This window comes from Arachis stenosperma, chromosome 10, assembly GCF_014773155.1.
Source record: "Arachis stenosperma cultivar V10309 chromosome 10, arast.V10309.gnm1.PFL2, whole genome shotgun sequence".
Taxonomy (NCBI): Eukaryota; Viridiplantae; Streptophyta; class Magnoliopsida; order Fabales; family Fabaceae; genus Arachis; species Arachis stenosperma.
Window position 1 is genome coordinate 112,376,250 of NC_080386.1, and position 20,549 is coordinate 112,396,798.

Sequence of the window (20,549 nt, forward strand, 5' to 3'; positions counted from 1 at the left end):
ATATACATAATGTTGGGTTATTTTATTATATTTTAAAACTTTTTAAAACTCATTTGTCTTTTACATTTTTTTGGTATTATTTTTGTCATAATATAAATTTTTAAATATTATTTTAATAATTTATTAAAGAGATATCTTGAATCTACAATAAATCAATATTCAAACAATAAGTATATCAATTTTTAGAATGTTTTATACTTTTAAAAGTAAATGAGAATTTTTATTTTATTTCATTCATGTTAAAAAGAAATATTTGTTTTAAATTAGACCAAAAATAAACTTGTATTTATTTTATTCGATAGAGTGAATAATGTCTACTTTGGAGGAAAAATAAATATTTGTTCAAAAAATATTTTTTTATAATTTTTTTTAATTTTAAATAATAAAAATAACTTATATTAATAATATATTATAGTATGAAACAAGGAAAAAATTTGAAAATTAATAAAATTTATTATTTTTATTAATATTTTTAATAATTAATCTAATATCTTTTATTTAGCACTCCAACTATATATTTTTAAATATTACTAAGAGAAAGTCTAAAAGATTAACATTTTGTTGAAATTTAGCTAACACTTAACTATAAAAAAAATAATTAATTTTATACCATTAAATATTATCTCACACTATTAAAAATATTGATGATGGGATTACAAATTGTGCTTCCCTTAACACTCCTCTGTTACTAATTGTTTGACCAAAAAAAAATTACAGATTAATTAATAATAAAAGAATCTAATAACTTTTTAGTATTCCTCTCCAACAAAATAAAGCCAAAATTTTCTTTTACCTGCAATATGGAAGAATTTCTGCGAAAATTAATGAGAGTCTAGCAAGCGCTAGTAATCAACTAACTAAGCACACGTCACAGTCGCAGAAAGGCACATAAGCTGATGAAGTTAAGGGAGTGAAGAAGGTTAACCCTCTAATGAACTAACCTTTTTAACAGTGTTCTGGGTTGGGTAACTCTCTTCCTCTGTCTAGGATCAACAACTAACATTGCATTCGCAGCGCAGCACTCACTGCCAATTCGGATTCACTTCAGATATTACTCATAATTGAGAGAGACAGAGTACGAATAAAGAGAAACCCTAGAATCGTTGTGTTAATTTGATTAACGATGTGATGATATTGTTGTATATTTGGGTATGGGAAAAACCCTAGGGTAGGAGGAGAGGGAGAGGGAGATGCTTGTCTCTTCTGCAGGCGGAGGAGGAGGAGGAGGAGGAGGAGGAATCTCATGGGATCTCAAATGGCTTCTGCAGTGGGTTTTCTTAGCGGTTGTCGTCGCCGTTGGATTGCACGCTCTCGTCAAGATCACCGCTTCAAGATACTTTGAGGTTCACGCCAATTTCGATTCTGATCGGACTCATCCCATGCCTTCTTCTCCCTCCGCCGCCGCCGCCATTGCAATGGACCAACCTCTTTGCGCCGTCTGCTCCAAACACGCCTCCAGCAGGTGTTCCCGCTGCAAATCCGTCAGATACTGGTATTAACATTACGCTTCATTCTTCACTCCAATATGATTCTGGGCTATTCACTTTTCTTGCTTATTTTTTAATTTTCAAAGCTGTCTTAGGAAGGTTTTCATTATCAGTTGTTTTGATCCTAACATTAGCATCTAATTATTCATGAAGTTGTTGCATTTTTATTGATTATTTCTTTGTATGATAATGCTGCTCAATATGTTTTTTTTCTATCTGTTGAGAAGGGGGCAAAGCACCGACCTTTTGTTTTTTCCTGTTTTGATTTTTCAGCTCCCAAGCGTGTCAACAGATGCACTGGAAATCCGATCATAAGTTGAAATGCAAGGAAGTTCATAGTACCATGAATTTGGCTCAATCTGGGCCAGCTAGTCCAGGGTTTAAAGCTTCTGCTGCTGTTAATAAAAGCACATCTTCAATTGCCCTAATACCTGCTTGTGGACGTGAAATTTCCAAGCCGATCAAGCAGCCTAAAAATGTAACTATTGATGGAGGTTTTGATGAAATTTCCTTACGTATTCTTTTACCCGTTTGAATCTTAAGAATGCTTTTCTTGTTTATTCTGGGTTTTGCAGCCTCTTTTTCCTTATGATGAATTTGTTAAATTCTTTAACTGGGATAAGCCTGGATTTCCTCCTTGTGGGCTCTTGAATTGTGGAAATAGGTATGACGTTATTATAATCTTGCTTTGGAATCTTGCTTTGGCTGTATTATATACTGGAATTGATATACTGCAATAAGTGGATTCTGGGGGAGACTTACATACACTGTGAATCTGTGCAGCTGCTTTGCAAATGTGGTTCTCCAATGTCTCTCATTCACAAGGCCGCTTATTGCCTACCTGTTGAAAAACGGCCACCGCAGAGAATGTAATGATATATATTGCTGGTTTGGTTCTTGCTGCACTATTCTTTGTACTTACTTTTGTTAGTATGTGGTGTTTCAGGCAGTCGTAATGATTGGTGCTTTCTGTGTGAATTTGAAATCCATGTTGAGAAAGCAAGGCAAAGTTCACAAGCATTTTCTCCAATGAACATTCTCTCTCGTTTGCCTAATATTGGTGGCACACTGGGTTATGGAAGACAAGAGGATGCTCATGAGTTCATGAGGTTTCTTCATTTTTGCTGCAATTTTACTTGACTTTCTGTAGAGAATTGTGCATTTAATGTTTATCTTATAATTAGTTTCATGCAACACTGAATTTTTTCCTGTTTTTTCTTTCAATATTTTGAATGCTTTGTAGGTTTGCAATCGACACTATGCAGTCTGTATGCCTTGATGAATATGGTGGAGAAAAAGCTGTGCCTCCTAACCTTCAAGAGACAACACTTATTCAACACATTTTTGGTGGCCACCTTCAATCTGAGGTTAGATATCTAATTATAAGACTTCCCATTGTTAAATTCCAGTGGTCAATAGGCTGCCATGCATCATTAGTCTATGTAGTTGACCCCACTTAATAGAATAAGGCTTAGTTGTTATTGTTGTTACATTTTAGTTGTCATAGCAACACAGTAGTTGTATCAATTTCAAATTTTATGTTATTTTGCTGCTAACGTCCCTCCCCCTCCCTCTGATGAAAATAGGTGTTTTGCACAAAATGTGAGAAGCAGTCAAATCAATACGAAAACATGATGGACTTGACTGTTGAAATTAATGGAGATGCTGCTTCCTTGGAGGAATGTCTAGATCAGTTCACTGCCAAGGAGTGGCTTCATGGTGAAAATATGTATAAATGTGATGGGTAAGGCTACCTGAGAAAATGTGTGAATACTACTAAATTAATTAATAATGTTTTAAGTCTCGCTTGGTAGTTGGACATAAAATTCTAAATTAAAAACTCTTCAACAAATTTAAGAGCTGCTTTTGGTTCTGATTTAATTCCAGAATTCATAGTTAAGTTTTATTTCCTATTTAAATGTGTCTTTGCTGTTGTTATTTTATCATATTCTTTTTAAAGATGTTGCAGTGTATTTTGATGACTGGAATTTGGAAAGTGATTATTAATAGAGAAGTTTTAGAATATTGCTTATGGTCATGAAATATAAGAATTTAAGTACTTGCTATTGGTAATGTGCTTTTGCTATTATTAGGTGGATCCTGTCTTAATAAAGTTTTTTCTGCTGTTTGCAGGTGCAAAGATTATGTCAAGGCTTGGAAACGTCTCACTGTGAAACGAGCTCCAAATATTCTTACTATTGCCTTAAAAAGATTTCAGGTCTGAGCACTTGATCTGGATTATTTAACTTTTGGTTGTATGATTCATGGCTATTGCCCTCCATGCAGTGTAAATTGTACCAGTGGATTATGACTATGTTCCAATTAAATTATTACATCTTGTAATGGATTTTCTGGTGGACTTCTCTGTCATTTTTTCTCATTGTCTTTTTATCTGTGCTGTGTTGCAGAGTGGGAGGTTTGGCAAACTTAACAAGAGAGTAACGTTCCCTGAGACTCTAAATCTTAGCCCTTTCATGAGTGAAGTTGAAGATGGATCTGATATTTATAAGCTGTATGCTGTTGTAGTCCACATCGACATGCTGAATGCTTCCTTTTTTGGTCATTACATTTGCTACATTAAGGATTTCCATGGAGACTGGTATAGAATTGATGATTGGAAGGTAGATAATAAGAAACTTTGAACATCATCCCTTTTGTTTATTGAATCTGTATAATGTGATTGGAGTTTTAATATCATTGTTTGAATTGCATTTTTCTTTCTCAGGTAATGCAAGTGGAATTGGTGGAGGTACTTTCTCAAGGTGCATACATGTTGTTATACAGCAGGTATACTTTTTAAAAAAAAATGTTTAAGTGGTTAATGTTCTCTCTTTAGATGTCCCCATATCTGATGCAGTATTGTAGTGCCTGAAAGATGATATGCCATTGACCATGACCTTTCACCTAGGAGAGTTTTGAGATGAAAAGTAAATGTACTAATCAAAGTTATAGCAGAAGCATAATGCATATATCTTTGGAAATTAATTTATGTTGATTACTTTCTTATTGAAGTGGAAACTATTGGATGATTTACTCTTGGACAGGGTAACTGCTCGGCCATCAGGCCTTCAAACTACAGAATCTTCAGACACACACATGCAGACAGTTGAAGTGGAAGTGGAGCCCAGCCCAACTGAACAGGCCGAATGTCTCTCAAATATGGAGACTGTAACTTGCAATGGCACATGTGATGCTTTTCCAGCTGAACATAGTAGTAATTCAGAACTGAAGGTTTCTGCCTGTGAACAGTCTAAGGACATCCGCTTGATTGATGTTGCAAATGGGACTCCAAGTTGGGCAACCGAATCGTCTCATGTACCTTCTAAATCCGGCAAAGATTTGGAGGATATAGATATGAGGAGATCAAATCTGTGCTCATCTGTTGTGGAAGATATTTTATGCTGCACGGAAGAGCAAGACGATACTGATATGGCTAAGGTCAGTGTTTCTCCACGCTTGGCAAATGGATTTTCTTCCCTGAATGATTCTTCTGTTTCAATGGATTATCAAAACTCGGGGGAAGATCAAGAGCATGTAGAACTTGTCAAATGCAAGCCACTGACAGCACAAGGCCATGCAAATCATGGCAACGGGTATGCTAGTGCAAACAAATATGCTATTCCAGTTGAAGATGATGGCTCTGTGTTTTCTGGCGTTGGTTCTTTCTCCACTGAAACATCCGCATCAGAAATGCATCAATTGAAGCGGAGATTGCCATTTCACGGTTCTGAAACTGGCCACGCAAATGGAGTCAAGAAAGTGGAGGTATCTGGGGACAAGTTAACAACGTAGGTGCTGCTATTTTTGTTGTCTGTTCATATCATTTGATTATCCCATCATCGGAGAAAGGAGGTGCTGGGTTGGGAAATTTTTGTCTGAGGTTTCATTATTTGCAGGAACCTTGGATCTTATTGTAACACTTTCATAATGAATTCTCTAATTTAATTATAGTGATAGAATATAACACGTAACTCTTGCTTTCCCTCAACTGTGTAGTGTGTACTATGTAGATGATACATAAAATACCTGAAAGAGCTGCGGAATACCTTAGTATATATTTTCCAAGGTAACTTGTTCATTATTCTTAATACTTGAAGGTCATAAGGTATAATAAATGATCAATTAAATACTTTGACAATGGAGTACAAATGATAAGTTATTTGGTCCTTACGAGGACAGATATAATATGAGGTCTTATTTTAGAAGTGCACTAGTTGGTTCAGAGTGATTTCTAGTTTTCTACATGCTAACCTCAAGATTTTGGAAGAGAATTGTTTTGAGAACCATCCAAAACGATTTGCAATTTTTGGGCTTTCTAATGTGGGGAGAATCCAAAAGAATGTGCCCATTGCACTACTATTTCAGTATAAAGATTTTTGTTTTTGGTTTTCCCGTACAAAAATTTAAAATATAACATAAATCTATGTTTAGATTTCAACGGTGGCATACTGACGTACCTTTAAGGATCTAACGTGAATCCATGTGCTCAGACGTGAGATTAGAGGGAGAGGCCCCTGAACTGAATTTGTCTTAGTAATTTTTTTTTAGTTAATATTGAAAACAAAAATTTATCTTGGTAATTTTGCTCTCATTCACAAGGACACTTCATTAAAGGCTTTCAAATTTCTATTCTTTGGTGAAAAAAGGATTTTCACCTGGTCCCCGCTCCACTCTTTAATTGTATTAGAAATATCAAATGAGTAAGATAGAATAAGGCTTAAATTTCACCCTAATCTTATTTGTAGATATAAAATTTCTCCAAAACTCTATACTATCTTATTTGCGAATTTAAAATCTTTTCATGCAAGGTCGGATTGGATTGTCAACCCACTTCGGTTGAATTAGAACCAATTGGATATCTGCAGGTGTACGTATGTTTGGATGCTAATTCTTAAATTTGCATTTTGTAAAATTAAATTTTGACCCCTCTAAATATTATGTTTTCCTTCTTCCCCCTGAACATTTTTTCCCTCTTATCAGTTTGTTGGACCTTTGGGATGTAAGTGGCCGGTAAGAAAGGTACGATCATATACGCACGGAGAAAGGAGCAAAGACAAATATTGATGGTGGTGGCAGGGGTTTGATCGAGGAAGCAGAAGGAAAATCTTGACATTTTATGGGGTGAAAATCTAATTTTTCAAAATACTATTTAAGTATGTACCTAAACACCCACATTTACTGGGTGCATCAGAACCAAAGAGGCGTAAAAAGCAAGGCCGAATATGAGAGAATGAAGCACGCACGAGTAGAGGAGCTGCAAAACAAACAAAAAAGGATCTCAATTAGCGGCTTTTGCTTTTCTGTTTTCAATGGCATTGCACTAATCTTGGTTCAAAAATATAATAATGAAAGAAATGAGTTAGCTTGTGAATGGGGGCTTTGAGCAATGAGCATTGACTTTGTAGCCAAAAGAAGACAAAGATTCCCTTAACGAGGAGCCAAAGTTAGCCGGAAATAGAGGGTTTTCTTTTGGCTTTGTGAATGCACCCCTTTGACAATATTGACATTGCTCCTCTTCCCATATGACTTTGGAGTTTGAAGAGTGGTCCTTTCTCTTTCTTTCATGCAGACGACGATTAAAGTTGTTACATTACATGTGCCAGCAGTGTTTTTGTTTGTTTGTTTGTTTACACGTCTACTCTCTCTTCTCTTCTCATTTTCCAACCTCCGAATCCTAAGCCTTAGATTCCTTCAACCCTAGAGTCAACCCACTTCCATCGCCATATTTAATTTGTATCCATTATTAGGATAAATCACACAAATAAACTAAATTATGTCCTAAAATAAAAATGGGTTATATGTATCTCTTAAAGTAACTTTTATCCGAATCGAATTAACTAAATTTATTTTTTACTTTTTCAATCTAAATCAAATTAATTAGATTTGATTTATTATATATGATATATCAATTTTAATTAAATTTATTATTTCTTCAATATATATATGTAAATTGAATCTAGTTAATTTGATTTACTACTAATATAAAATATTGATTTACTACTGATATAGAGTATTTTTTTATTAATATTTATGCTTTAAAATTAATAATCAATAGTAAATCTAATTAACTAAATTGATTTACATATATATACTCCAAAAGTAATAAATCGAATAAACTAAATTTGATTTACTATTATTGATATAATATATATAATAAATAAATTCAATTTAAATTGAAAAAACATAAATCTAATTTAGTTGATTCGATTTACATAATTTTATTTCAAGAAATGCATGTAATCTATTTTATTTTAGGATATTGGTATAATATTGATCCTCATTTAATTTATTTGTATGATTTACCTTTATTATTATAATATTATGTAGGCATATAACATCACAATTCCCAATTCACAACAAGCACACTTGCCAATTTTTTGTTTTCAATTTATAAATTGACAAAAAATGATGTTTTTAAAAAATTAACTATGTGTATACTAAAAATTAATGACTGTATATGTTAAATAAAAATAAATGTGTTGTTTAATTTATTTTTAATATATATTTTATATTTTATGATGTATTTTATATTAATGATTGATTTACTATTTTATATACATATAACATAATTACATATTAAAATACAAAATAACATTAAAAATAAAAAAAAAATACATGTCTTTATACATAAATATATTATAACCGATTTAGTATCTAATTTTTAACGTATTCTAACATTTTTAAAAGAAAATAAAATTTACATAAAATAAATCCATACTTAAAAGAAAGACACCTATTCCAATTAAAATATTAAGAATATTTTCTATATGAAAATATTTATATTAAAAATATAATTTATTTATTTAGTCACAAAGAATAATATTTTTATAATATACTAAAATTAAACCTTATAATTTATATCTAATAATAAAAAAATCTTTGCATGATAACAATTACAGAATTTTTACTGAAGTATAAAAAAATAATTACTATGATGTCTACAAATATTTGTCTAATTTACAAAAAAATATTAAAAATTAATATTTAATTTTAAAAATATAAAAATAAATAATTATTAAATATTTAAAATTTATCATAAAAAATAAATTAGATAAAAATTAGACACCAAATTATATTTATTATTAAATTTTCAAAAAAAATTATACCAATATATGTAATTTATGAGATATTTATTAATTTACGTAATATTATTTATTTCGTTTACAGTATAAACGAGATAATTATGAACATATCTTGTTTGCAAAGGAGATAAAGTCAAACAAAAATATCATTTACAGTAAATGAAATATATTCATAATTATCTCGTTTACACCATAAACGAAATAAATAATATTACATAAATTAATAAATATTTCGTAAAATATATATATATATATATATATAAAAAATTTCCCTTGAATTTCCCATAAAAAATGGTATAAATTTGATATTGACATTTTGAGATACATAAGAGGCAAGCGTGTAATGCATATATACATATGTGATTGTGTGAAGGAAGCTTCCTACCATGGTTCCCCCTCTCTCCGTCCCCTTTGCTTTTCCCTTTCCCTTTCTCTTTCTCTTTTTGGATTTCCTTCTGCACAATTAATACACACGCTCCCATCTCCTCTTCTCTTCTGCAACCAACCACTCTTTCACTTTCACTCTCACTCACTCACTCCAAAGCACCACCAGTTCCCCCTTCTTTCTATTAGGTATGTTTCCTTCTCCTCCTTCACTCACTATCACCATCTTTCTTTAGCTCTCTTTTTCTATGTTCAAAGAATTTCCTAACTTGGATTCTTTGATTGCTTGAGTATCTATCATCAACCTTTGAAATCTTAATGACAAATTAACTAACTATAAGGGATATGATGTAGCTAGAGGGTCTGGGGAACCAAGGAGAAAATCTTGAATATCTGTACTTGCAATTAATCTTTTAGTGTTTACTATTTTTTTTTTTTTTTTGGGTTCAATTGTTTTAATTATTGGCTTCTGAGATTATTATTATAAGGCTTTGAAATGTGAAAAGAAGTTCAATGCTTAATGACATCTTTTTCCTTTGTTGTTGCAGTTGTTTTGTCCAATTTCTTTTCTCATCAATGGAACATTCTAGAGATTGGAATGGTCAAGGTAGAAGTCTAAAGAGAAAATCACAAGAAAATGGAGATCATAAACTCCTCAATAACTTTTCTCTTGATGACCTCAATGAGGATCTGTTTGAAAGGATACTTTCATGGCTTCCAACTTCCACATTCTTTCGCCTTACTTCCGTGTCGAAACGGTGGAATTCGGTTGCTGATTCGGCTAGTTTCAAGCTTGCCTGCTCAAGCATTCCTTCCAGGGATCCTTGGTTCTTCATGGTTGCTCCCAACCTTAACCAATCTATAATCTTTGACTCTGCTGAAAGAACTTGGAAAAGACTCAATCACCCCCCACTTTTACATCAAGATTCTAACAAAGGTTGTATGCCGGTTGCTGCCTCCGGTGGCTTGATTTGCTACCGTAATTCATCAGGAAGCTTTATTGTAAGCAACCCTGTGACAGGAACTTGTAGTGAACTCCCTCTGCTTGAGTTTTCCCCTCAAAATCAACCACTCAATGCAATTGTGATGAGCACAACCACCAAAGACCAACAACTATACTATAAAATTGTGTTAGTCTTCGGAGAACTTCAGAATCTTGTGTTTAGAGTCTACAATTCTTTCTCTGGAAGTTGGGAAGGTGAGACTGCTCTAAGGAGAAAGGTTGATGATTGTTCTATGGAGTTTGATTCGACCGAGGACGACAATGTTGTATACTTCCTTAGTAAGGCTGGCATTGTGGTAGCAAGCAACATGCAGAGAAGCCCTTCAAAGCAATATTCGTCGGTCAGTACCGACAAAAATGGCGAAGAGATTGTCTATTTTCTTAGCTCCACAGGGACAATAGTAGCTTGCAACCTGACAAGCAAGTGCTACATCGAGTATCCAAGGTTGTTGCCTGTTCTGAGTGAGTATTCAATTGATGTTGTGGAGTGTAATGGGGAGATGCTAGTTGTTCTGTTATCGGAGTTCTTGGAAACCGCGAGTCTTCGTGTGTGGAAGTATGATGAAGCTAAAAGAGGGTGGCATCAGATTGCAGCAATGCCTGCATCAATTTCTCATGAATGGTATGGGAAGAAAGTGGATATTAACTGTGTAGGAGCTGGTAACCAGATATTCATATGCTTGAACTCCTCTGAGCTATGTACTTATGTTCTGTGTGATTTGGTTAGCAACAACTGGGTTGAATTGCCAAATTGTTGCATAAATGGTGAAGTCATAGACTTTATGTCTTCATTTTCATTTGAGCCGAGGATAGAGGCTTCTGTATGACACAGCAAAATGGTGCCAAATTTGTAGTTCAATTCTAACTGTTGAAGAGAAATAGGTAAAGTAGCTACTGGAAGATATGATATGGAAGCTAACCAACCAAATCATTGATTGCTAACTGAGAATTGAGATATTGTAATTTTTCTTGATTGATTTGTTATATGTGCACCATTTTTCAGTGAATGCAGTTGTTATTGGTGAAAGAACTTGTATGTGGTTCCTTTTAGTTTTGTTTTGTTTTTTGTTTTTTGTTTTTTTGTTTCTAATGTAAAGTAATGTCAGTGGCTGAAGTCAACGGATATCGATAGTTTCTGTTGCAAGCTTGTCCTCTTTCTTATAATGCTGCATAGTCTTGGTTATTTGAAGCTTTCTCAGTCAATTCAAGATGACTAAGATTGTTTTTTAGTAATTGCAATTAAGTTTCTTTTTTAATTAAAAATTTAAAATGTATGTATTAAAAGAAAGAAAATTATGTGGTGTCATGTGATGCTATATCTGCATGGCATACTGAAAAGTAGACGCGTATATGGCAACATGTGTCACAGGTATGGCATTTATGTCTACATTGTGACGAAGGGTGTAACGAAGGGCCAAATGGCCCATTCTCTGTTTCTGTCATGGAGGTTAATTACGTATAATTAAATTGTTATGTAATCAATGAATGGGGGCTGGGTATAGGGATTTGGGATTTGGGATTTGGGACGTAGATTTATTTATTGTTGGAACGTTGATTGGATACACAAGTAAGTAGGTTTTAGGGTGTTCATGGTCCGCTCTGTCCTGAAGATCCGGCCCGGTTTTTAATTTTTTAGGAGCTAATTTGGTGTGATTTTACTGGGTCTAGGGTCGAGTAAGGGTTTCAAAAATAGACTCGGTCATTATTTTGGATCGGTTTAGGCCATAGTTCGGGTCACTCGAATTCGACCCGGTGATTCGGTCATCGTACACAATTAATATTTTGTGTTATTAGTGATGGATGATGACTATTCTTATGTGAAATTTAAGTATTGTAAACCTTAATATTTTGTGTTATTAGTCATTATAAGACTATAAGTTAATGTTTTATGTTTAAAATGTATAAGACTTTAGACTAATGTATAATATTGTATTATTTGTATTTATTTAAATATTTAGTGTTATTAGACGATATTAGTATTGATTGTAGTTATGCTTTAATTTTAGAGAAGGGTTGGTTCTTGTTATATTTTTTTAAGTGAATTTTACCATGTCAAATAATGGTTAGAATCTTGAAAATTTGGATATTTTCACATGCTAGCTTACAAGAAAATAATGTTAACGACCCGACTTTCACCCGGTATAATTGTGGCCCGAAAGTGTATAAGTTTCATTGGGTCTAGGGTCGAATTTGAGTCTAACAAATAGGCTTGGTATATATTTCGGGTCGAGTTTAGGTCACATTAAACCCGATTTCATCCGTCTCATAAACACCCCCTAGTAGTAGGTTTAATGAAAACAAAATAAATGTTGAAAATCTATTGTTAAATTGTTGTGAATGTTCTTTTATATTTAATATCAAGGCGAGGTAAAATCCAACCCTTGTAGATTACGTATAATTAGAATTAATAAATTAGGAATACATATTTTTTTGGGTGACTAATTAGGAATACATATATTATATGAGTATGCATATACGTATATACTAAATTAGTTAGTATACATATATGTGTATACGATTTTGGTCTAAGGTATATGCCAAAAAATTTTTTTGTTCCGAATATTTTTTAACCTACAAAATCGTTCTTAAGATTTAATTCCGTTTTAAAATCGTCCTTACTTTAAGGACTAAAATTATACGGAGGTAGCGGCGAAAATGGAGGCAGAAGTGGATTGTGGACAACTTCTTCTTCTTCCCTTCACTCTTGTTCTTCTTCCCTTTCCCCTTCGTAGGGGTAGAAACATTCTCGTTCTCTTATTTTTTTTCTTTTTTTTTTTAATTTGGTATAAAATTTTAATATTTAAGTCAAAAAGACATTTTTAAAATTTAGCTTAAACTTTAGGGATGATTTTGTATGCAAAAAAAATTCAACCTATACCTTAGGGACCAAAATCGTACTTAACCCTATTTAATATGTATTAAATTAGTGAGTATATATTTAATTAGTTAAATATGAAAGACCGAAAACAACACAAATATCCAACACAAGAATAATATGGAAGCGCTCTCAATACAATATGGCAGTAACTATGAACATGCAAATATAACAAGTAAAGCAATAACAATAACACACCGAGATTTTAACGTGAAAAACCCTCTCAATATAAGAGGTAAAAATCATGAGTCGTCAAGACCAATTAAATAGCTCCACTATAATCAAATGAGGTACAAGAGAGTCTCTAACAAAGCACAAATCGTGCATATAACCAGCCAAAACATCAAAGAACCAAAGCTTACAAATGAGAAGCAAAAAGATGAAAGATACCCAAAAAACAGAGCTACTGTTCGAAGCCTATTTCTCCCTCTGCAGACCTCAAATTAACATATCTACCGTTCAGAATGAATAACAAGATAAGAAGAATCCGTAGTCCAATTTCACGTCGATCCAACGGTGAAAGAATGAGAAACTGCTATTCAAAGATTGCTGCTCTATGTAAAATCGAAAAACTTATTTTCTTTCTTGCGAAGCCAATTTCTCCTACTGCAGACTTCCAATCAACATCTCCACTATCCAAAATGAAGAACAAGATGAGAGGAACTCGCAGTTTAAGTTTCAAACCGATCCAACGGTGAACTCATAAGAAACTGCTATTTGAAATTTGCTGCTTTACATAAAAACGAAAATTCTGTTTTCCCTCTTTTCTCTCACTTTGGTGGCTATACTCTCTCTCTCTCTCAAAATTGACTCCAAAACCTTATTGGGGTAGAGACACAAGGGTGCAAGAATACACCCCCAAAAATTTGGGTTTGGGCTTCACAGAGGAGAGGAAAAACCCAACAAATCTCCCCCTTCTCGACTAGGTGGAGGCCCTTGCCATTCCGGCGATCAAACAACATGTTTCAAGCTTATCTCTTGACAATGCTTTTGTCATCATATCTGCACCATTATCATCAGTGTGAACTTTCTCAAGTTTCAATGACTTGGAATCTAACATATCCCATATCCAGCGATACCTAACATCAATATGTTTAGATCTTTCATGAAAAGTAGAATTCTTGGTAAGATGAATAGCACTTTGACTATCAGACAACAACACATGGGTTTTGCTTGAAACCAAGTGCTACAAGAAACTTCTTCATCCACAACAAATCTTTACATGCTTCAGTTGCTGCAATAAACTATGTCTCTATGGTAGAAAGTGCAACACACTTCTGTAGCTTTGACTGCCATGAAATAGCTTCCCCTGCAAACTTGACTAAATAACCTGAAGTAGACTTTCGAGAATCAATATCTCTGTCATGTCTGCATCAGTAAAGCCAACTAGCAATGGTTTCTCACCACCAAAATCCAAACTCAAGTTAGTTGTACCTTTGAGATATCTCATAATCCATTTAACAGTATTCCAATGTTCTTTACCTGGATTAGTGAGAAAATGACTCACAGTATAAACCGCATGAGCAATATCTGGTCTAGTACACACCATAGCATACATCAAGCTTCCAACAGCTGAGGCATAAAGAATTTCATCCATTACTTATTTCTCCTCATAAGTGGTTGGACACTGCTTAGTGCTCAACTTAAAATGAGGAGCAAAAGAACTAGCATCACATTTGGCATCATTCATACCAAACCTTTGAAGTACCTTCTTTATATACTTCTCATGTGACAAATAAAGCTTCTTGGAATCTCTATAACGAGTAATAGTCATGCCCAAAATCTGTTTGGCAGGACCCAAGTCCTTCATAGCAAAGAACTTGCTCAACCGTTTCTTTAACTCATTAAAAAGAATGATAAAATCACCATCAGAAAATTTTTGCACAAATACACAGTGATCTGAAGTTGTCTTATGGTAACCATGCTCTCCCATAACAGATTCAAACTTCTTATACCACTGTCTTGGAGCTTGCTTCAACCCATAAAGACTCTTCTTAAGCTTGCACATAAAATCTTCCTTTCCTTTAACAACAAAGCTCTCCAGTTGCTCCATGTATATTTTCTTGTCCAAATCACCATGAAGAAAAGTTGTCTTCACATCCATTTGCTCAATCTCCAGATCAGGAGAAGCTGCTAATCCAAGCACAGTATGAACGGATGACATCCTCATAACAGGAGAAAAAATATCCTCATAATCAACACCTTTTCTCTGGCTAAAGCCTCTAACAACCAATCTAGCTTTATACCGAGGCTTAGAATTGTGATCTTCATTCTTGATTTTGAATACCCATTTGTTCTTCAAAATTCGCATACCCTTCGGTAGCTTCACCAACTCATAGGTATCATTCTCAAGTAAGGACTTCATTTCTTCTTGCATAACTTCAAGCCATTGAGCTTTACTTTCATCTTCAACAAACTCTCCAAAACAGTCAGGTTTTCTCCCATCAATCAACAAAACAAATCATGTCGAGAATACCTTGACAAATGCTTCCTTTCTCTTGTAGACCTTCTGAGTGCATTTGCAGAAATTTCTAAAGATGGTTGTTTGTCTTGATCATCATTACCAACTTCATCAAGTATCGGATCAACTATTCCATCTTCATCTGCACCTATATTCAAGGTTAAAAAAATCGAACCGGTCATCAAACCGCTCTAGTCACTGTTTTACTGGTTCACTGGTCTAACCGGTCCAACCAGTGATTCAACCGGAAAAACCGTTTTAGAATAGAATAATAAATAAATTATAAATATACAGCCTAAAATATAATTATAGTCTAATATAAATCTTAAAATATCTTCGAAATTTAAAACACTACATAAAATATCATCAACCAAATACATATGATCTTATCAAAATCCAAACTCAAAATTATAACCCTGATTCAGATGGCTTCCCCAAGTAATTAACGAGTATTGTGTGTGCCAAACACTTTGGATACAAACAATTAATAAGAACTATATATTTCAATTGTACAACTCAAAGATGAAGAGCATGTTCCTATTATCAACTACCTTTAGAGATCTTCTTTCCCTAATGATGATTTCACTGGAAACTTGTTTTTGACCCACTCCATGTCCTTCACATCCTTGTAGCCCTATAAATTCACATCAAACACAAAGTTATTCATCTTCTCATCCATGGAAAGCCACATATACAACATGATAATATAACCCTATAATACACAAATAGGCATAGCCTCTGCTATATATTTGAGTGTACCCAACATGTATGGAATATCAAAAAAGCAGCATTTAGCAACAAACATTTAAAGGGTGAGACTAAATTAACCACCAACAACACCATATCTGAACTCAACAATCAGCATTCAGCAACAAAAATTACAGAACATTAACCAATAATCATACTAAAAGGGTGACACTAAATTATAAAATAGCAATTACAAAACACTACAAAAGATGAACATTAGCATTAGCAATTACAGAAATTATAAAACAGCAACCAGCAACCAACAACCAGAAATTACAAAACAGCAATTACAAAGTTAAAAACATAACTGAAATTACAAAGAGCTTCTTGACAGGTGAATTATTACTCACAGATACATTGTTATCAGCAACTGCTTCTTGATTAATACTTCCATCATGGCAAAGCTTCAATCACTCTGATTCTCAAAATAGCAATAGAAATAGCAATAAGCAATAGCATCAGATTATGCAATCAATCATCCAAAAACTAAATAAAATCAATCACATAGTAAATTAATTGCAAGAACTCTCCGTATGGAAAATCAAATTCGATCAAATACCACATAAATTAAAACAACCAACAAATCAGTGCATCCAAGCAGCTTGCAGAACAACGCACAAAAATCGAAGTACTATATGAAATGAGAGAGTACGGAACTTACAGTAGACGCAGTAGACAAGCCAGCCAAGCGCCAAAACATCTTGAATTCTCAAAGGAGGAAGAAGAAAGAATCGGATTTGGCAGGGCACAGAAACCCTAGCGCCTCGAGTTCCCAAATCGAATCAGGAACAGGAGAAACCCTAGAATCGGGAATAGGGGCGACAAGATGACGGTGCGTAGGACGAAGACGATGGAGGATGGACACCGAGCGAGGAAGGAGAGAGCGAAGTGCAAATAGGGGGTTGAGAAGAAAAACAATTGAGAAGAAGAAAAACAATGTACCACAGTCCACAGAGCCACCACGGGAAGCTATATGAAGTGGGGCTGAGTAAAAGAAGACAACGTCAGACACTGAGCTCGAAGAAGAAGCTGCGATTGGTGAGACTGTGAGAGTGAACAGGGGGAGACTTGGAGCATGACCACAATGCAGCGAACGATGGCAGTTTCTCATTCCCTATAGCGGTGGCCCTTGAGCACAATGGACAGCGGCAGTGCTGAGTCTCTCCTTACGGCGGTGGCGGAGGCTATAACCTAGTGTTGAGAGTTGAGAGAGAAGAGAGTCTGAGGAATTGGGGAAATCAGAAATGGCTTGAGGAGGAGGATGACTTTTTTATCCCTAGGCAGAGAACCTTAAATGACGATGTTTCATTAGAACCGGTCGGGTCCCGGTTCGGTCTGACCGACCAGTTTTCGGCCGGTTCAACGGTTCAAAAACGGTTTTGAAGAGAACGGTTTTTGGCAGTAGACCGAACCGTATTAGAGCCCGATTCACGGTTGGACCGGTTCAACCAACCGGTCCGATCCGATTTTTAGAACCTTACCTATATCATGCTCATTATTTTGAGCTTCAACTCTATCATCTTCGACCATAGGCAGAAAGGGAGTAATATCCAAGTCAGAAAAATCATCACTAGGCTGAATCATTGGCTTCTCCGCATTATCAATATCCTTCAATATTTGGTCTTCAACAAAGATAACATCTCTATTCCGAATCACCTTCTTGCTAACAGGATTATAAAACCTGTAACCAAACTCATCCATGCCATAGCCAATAAAAATACACTACCTAGTATTTACATCAAGCTTGGATCTCTCATCTTTGGGAATATGAACAAAAGTTTTACATCCAAAGGCTCTTAAATGATCATAAGAAATATCTTTACCTGACCATACCTTCTCTGGCACTTCAAATTGCAAGGGAACACATGGTGTCTGGTTCAAGACATGAACAACAGTACTCAAAACTTCACCCCAAAAGAATTTTGTCAATCCAGACTATGACAATAAGTACCTAACTCTTTCAACCAATGTTCTGTTCATCCTTTCGGCCAAATCATTTAACTAAGGAGTCTTCGGAGGAGTCTTCTGATGTCTTATACCATGCTCTTTACAATAAGCATCAAATGGATCTGAGTACTCACCACCATTGTTAGTACAAATGCATTTCAACTTCTTCCCAGATTCTCTTTCAACAGAAGCTTGAAATTGCTTGAACACATTTAAAACTTTATCTTTGGTCTTCAAAGTATAATCCCATAATTTTCTAGAATGGTCATCAATAAAGGTTACAAAATAGATAGACTCTCAAAGAGTTCTTGTCTTCATCGGCCCACATACATCATAATGCACCAAGTCAAGTATCTCCGGCTTCTTTGAAGGTATTGGCTCTTGAAAGAAATCCTATTTTGTTTTCCAACAAAGCAATGGTTGCATTTTTGCAAAGTAACCTTGAAACCAGATAAAAGATTCCTCTTGGATAATATATTCATGCCTTTTTTCACTCATATAACATAATCTCTTGTGCCATAAATCAATTTTATCAACAAACTCAGCAGAATTAACAAGATCTTTCACAATCTTTGCTTGAGTTAAATAAAGAGTAGAGTATCGGGTACCTCTAGCAACAACCATGGAACCCATGGTGAGCTTCCAACTATCACGAGAAAATGAGCTATCCAAGTCTTCATCACACAACTTACCAACAGAAAGTAGGTTCAACTGAATATCTGGAACATTCTTCACGTGCTTCAAAGTCAGCTTGGTATCGCTGGAGGTTTCTAAGTAAACCTGTCCAATGCCGGCACATTTTGCAACACCTTGATGAGTCATTTTCACATCTCTAAAATCACCAAAAGTATAAGATGTAAACAAATCCTTCCTAGATGTAACATGAATAGAAGCACCATTATCAATCACCCAACTAGTGCTATTATCAACAAGGTTAACAGATTCAAACTCCTGAACAAGAAGAAAATTATCATGAGTTACATTAACCTTATCTTCATTGCTACCATCATCTTTATTTTTACTCTTGTCTTGACTTGCCTTGGCTTTCTCCTTTTTTAGCTGCCAACAAAATTTTTTCACATGTCCCTTTTGACCACAATGATGATACTAAATATTTTTATACTTTCTTTGAGACTTGCTTCTGCTTTGATCTCTACTTTTAGGACCTTGACTTTTGTTTTTCCCCTAGACTCAGAAACAAGAACATCTGAATATATAGTTAATGTACCTTGTGACTTTCTTCTCATTTTTTCATTCAAAACATTGCTCTTGGTAAGACCCATAGATATTACACCATCAGGAGTAGAATTGGACAATGACATTCTGAGAATTTTTTACGAGTCTGGTAAGGAGTCAAGAAGTAACAATCCTTGAACCTCTTCATCAAACTTGATACCCATGGAAGATAAATGATTTATTATTCCTTGGAAGTTATTCAAGTGATCTGTCATTGATGTTCCATCTTTATATTTCAAAACCAACAACTGCTTGATAAAAAACATCTTGTTATTGATAGTTTTCCAAGCATACAACTATTCAAGTTTAATCCAAAGGGTCCGAGTATGTGTCTCTCCAATAATATAGTTCAACACATTATCGTCAACTCACTGCCTAATATATTCACAAACTTGTCTATGCAACAAAGTCCAATCGTCATCAGATTTATCATTAGGCTTCTTTGTACCAAAAACTGGTTGATAAAAATTCTTGACATAAAGCAAATCTTCCATCTTTAACTTCCACAAATCATAATTAGGGCCATTAAGAGTAATCATCCTACTACTATTAGTATTAGCTTCCATTGTTTACAGAATCACAAGCCCAAAAAAATACCAACAAGCTCTGGTAGCAGTATGAAAGAGCCTAGCAGCGAAAACAATACAAATATCCAACACAAGAACAATATGAAAGCACTCTCAACACAATATGGCAGCAACTATGAATATGCAAATATAACAAGTAAAGCAATAATAAGAACATCGAGATTTTAACGTGGAAAACTCTCTCAATGTGAGAGGTAAAAACCACAAGTCATCAAGACCAATGAAATAGTTCCACTATAATAAAATCAGGTACAAGAGAATCTCAAATAAAGCACAAATCATCCATATAACCAGTCAAAATATCAAAGCACCAAAACTTACAAATGAGAAGCAAGAAGATGAAAAATACCTAAAAAATAAAGCTGCTGTTTGAAGCTTATTTCTCCCTCTGCAAACCTCAAATTAAAATCTTCACCGTTCAGAATGAAGAACAAGATAAGAAAAATCTGAAGTTCAAATTTCACATAGATCCAACGGCGAAATAATAAGAAAATGCTATTTAAATATTGATGCTCTGTGTAAAATCGGAAAACCTATTTTCTCTCTTGTGAAGCCAATTTCTCCTACTGCAGACTTCTAATCAATATCTCCATCACCGAGAATAAAGAACAAGTTGAGTGAAATATGCAGTTTAAACAAGTCGATCCAACGGTGAACTCATGAGAAATTGCTATTTGAAACTTGCTGCTTTGCATAAAAATGAAAATTATGTTTTTCCTTTTTTCTCTCATTTTGGTGCT

General features: G+C 34.3%; 2 protein-coding genes across 2 annotated transcripts; both read left to right on the plus strand.

The window, feature by feature from the left end:
* The first annotated feature begins 815 nt into the window (after window positions 1-815).
* LOC130955819 (ubiquitin carboxyl-terminal hydrolase 18-like) lies at window positions 816-5,575 on the plus strand. The gene is made up of 11 exons (XM_057882795.1): window positions 816-1,492; window positions 1,761-1,965; window positions 2,063-2,151; window positions 2,271-2,356; window positions 2,434-2,596; window positions 2,731-2,854; window positions 3,074-3,231; window positions 3,621-3,705; window positions 3,896-4,108; window positions 4,213-4,274; window positions 4,532-5,575. The coding sequence occupies exons 1-11, from the start codon at window positions 1,191-1,193 to the stop codon at window positions 5,277-5,279; spliced, it is 2,235 nt and encodes a 744-aa protein (XP_057738778.1). The 5' UTR covers window positions 816-1,190; the 3' UTR covers window positions 5,280-5,575.
* A 3,406-nt stretch (window positions 5,576-8,981) lies between these two features.
* Window positions 8,982-11,189, plus strand: LOC130954792 (F-box only protein 13-like). The gene is made up of 2 exons (XM_057881557.1): window positions 8,982-9,142; window positions 9,502-11,189. The coding sequence occupies exon 2, from the start codon at window positions 9,530-9,532 to the stop codon at window positions 10,781-10,783; it is 1,254 nt and encodes a 417-aa protein (XP_057737540.1). The 5' UTR covers window positions 8,982-9,142; window positions 9,502-9,529; the 3' UTR covers window positions 10,784-11,189.
* Window positions 11,190-20,549: the final 9,360 nt, after the last annotated feature.

Bases quoted from the DNA above. Each gene is read 5' to 3' on its own strand.
- LOC130955819 (XM_057882795.1), top strand. From the start codon at position 1,191: ATGCTTGTCTCTTCTGCAGGCGGAGGAGGAGGAGGAGGAGGAGGAGGA. The intron at 2,855-3,073 runs GTTAGATATCTA...TGATGAAAATAG, and splicing joins GTGGCCACCTTCAATCTGAG to GTGTTTTGCACAAAATGTGA. The intron at 3,232-3,620 runs GTAAGGCTACCT...TGCTGTTTGCAG, and splicing joins AATATGTATAAATGTGATGG to GTGCAAAGATTATGTCAAGG.
- LOC130954792 (XM_057881557.1), top strand. From the start codon at position 9,530: ATGGAACATTCTAGAGATTGGAATGGTCAAGGTAGAAGTCTAAAGAGA.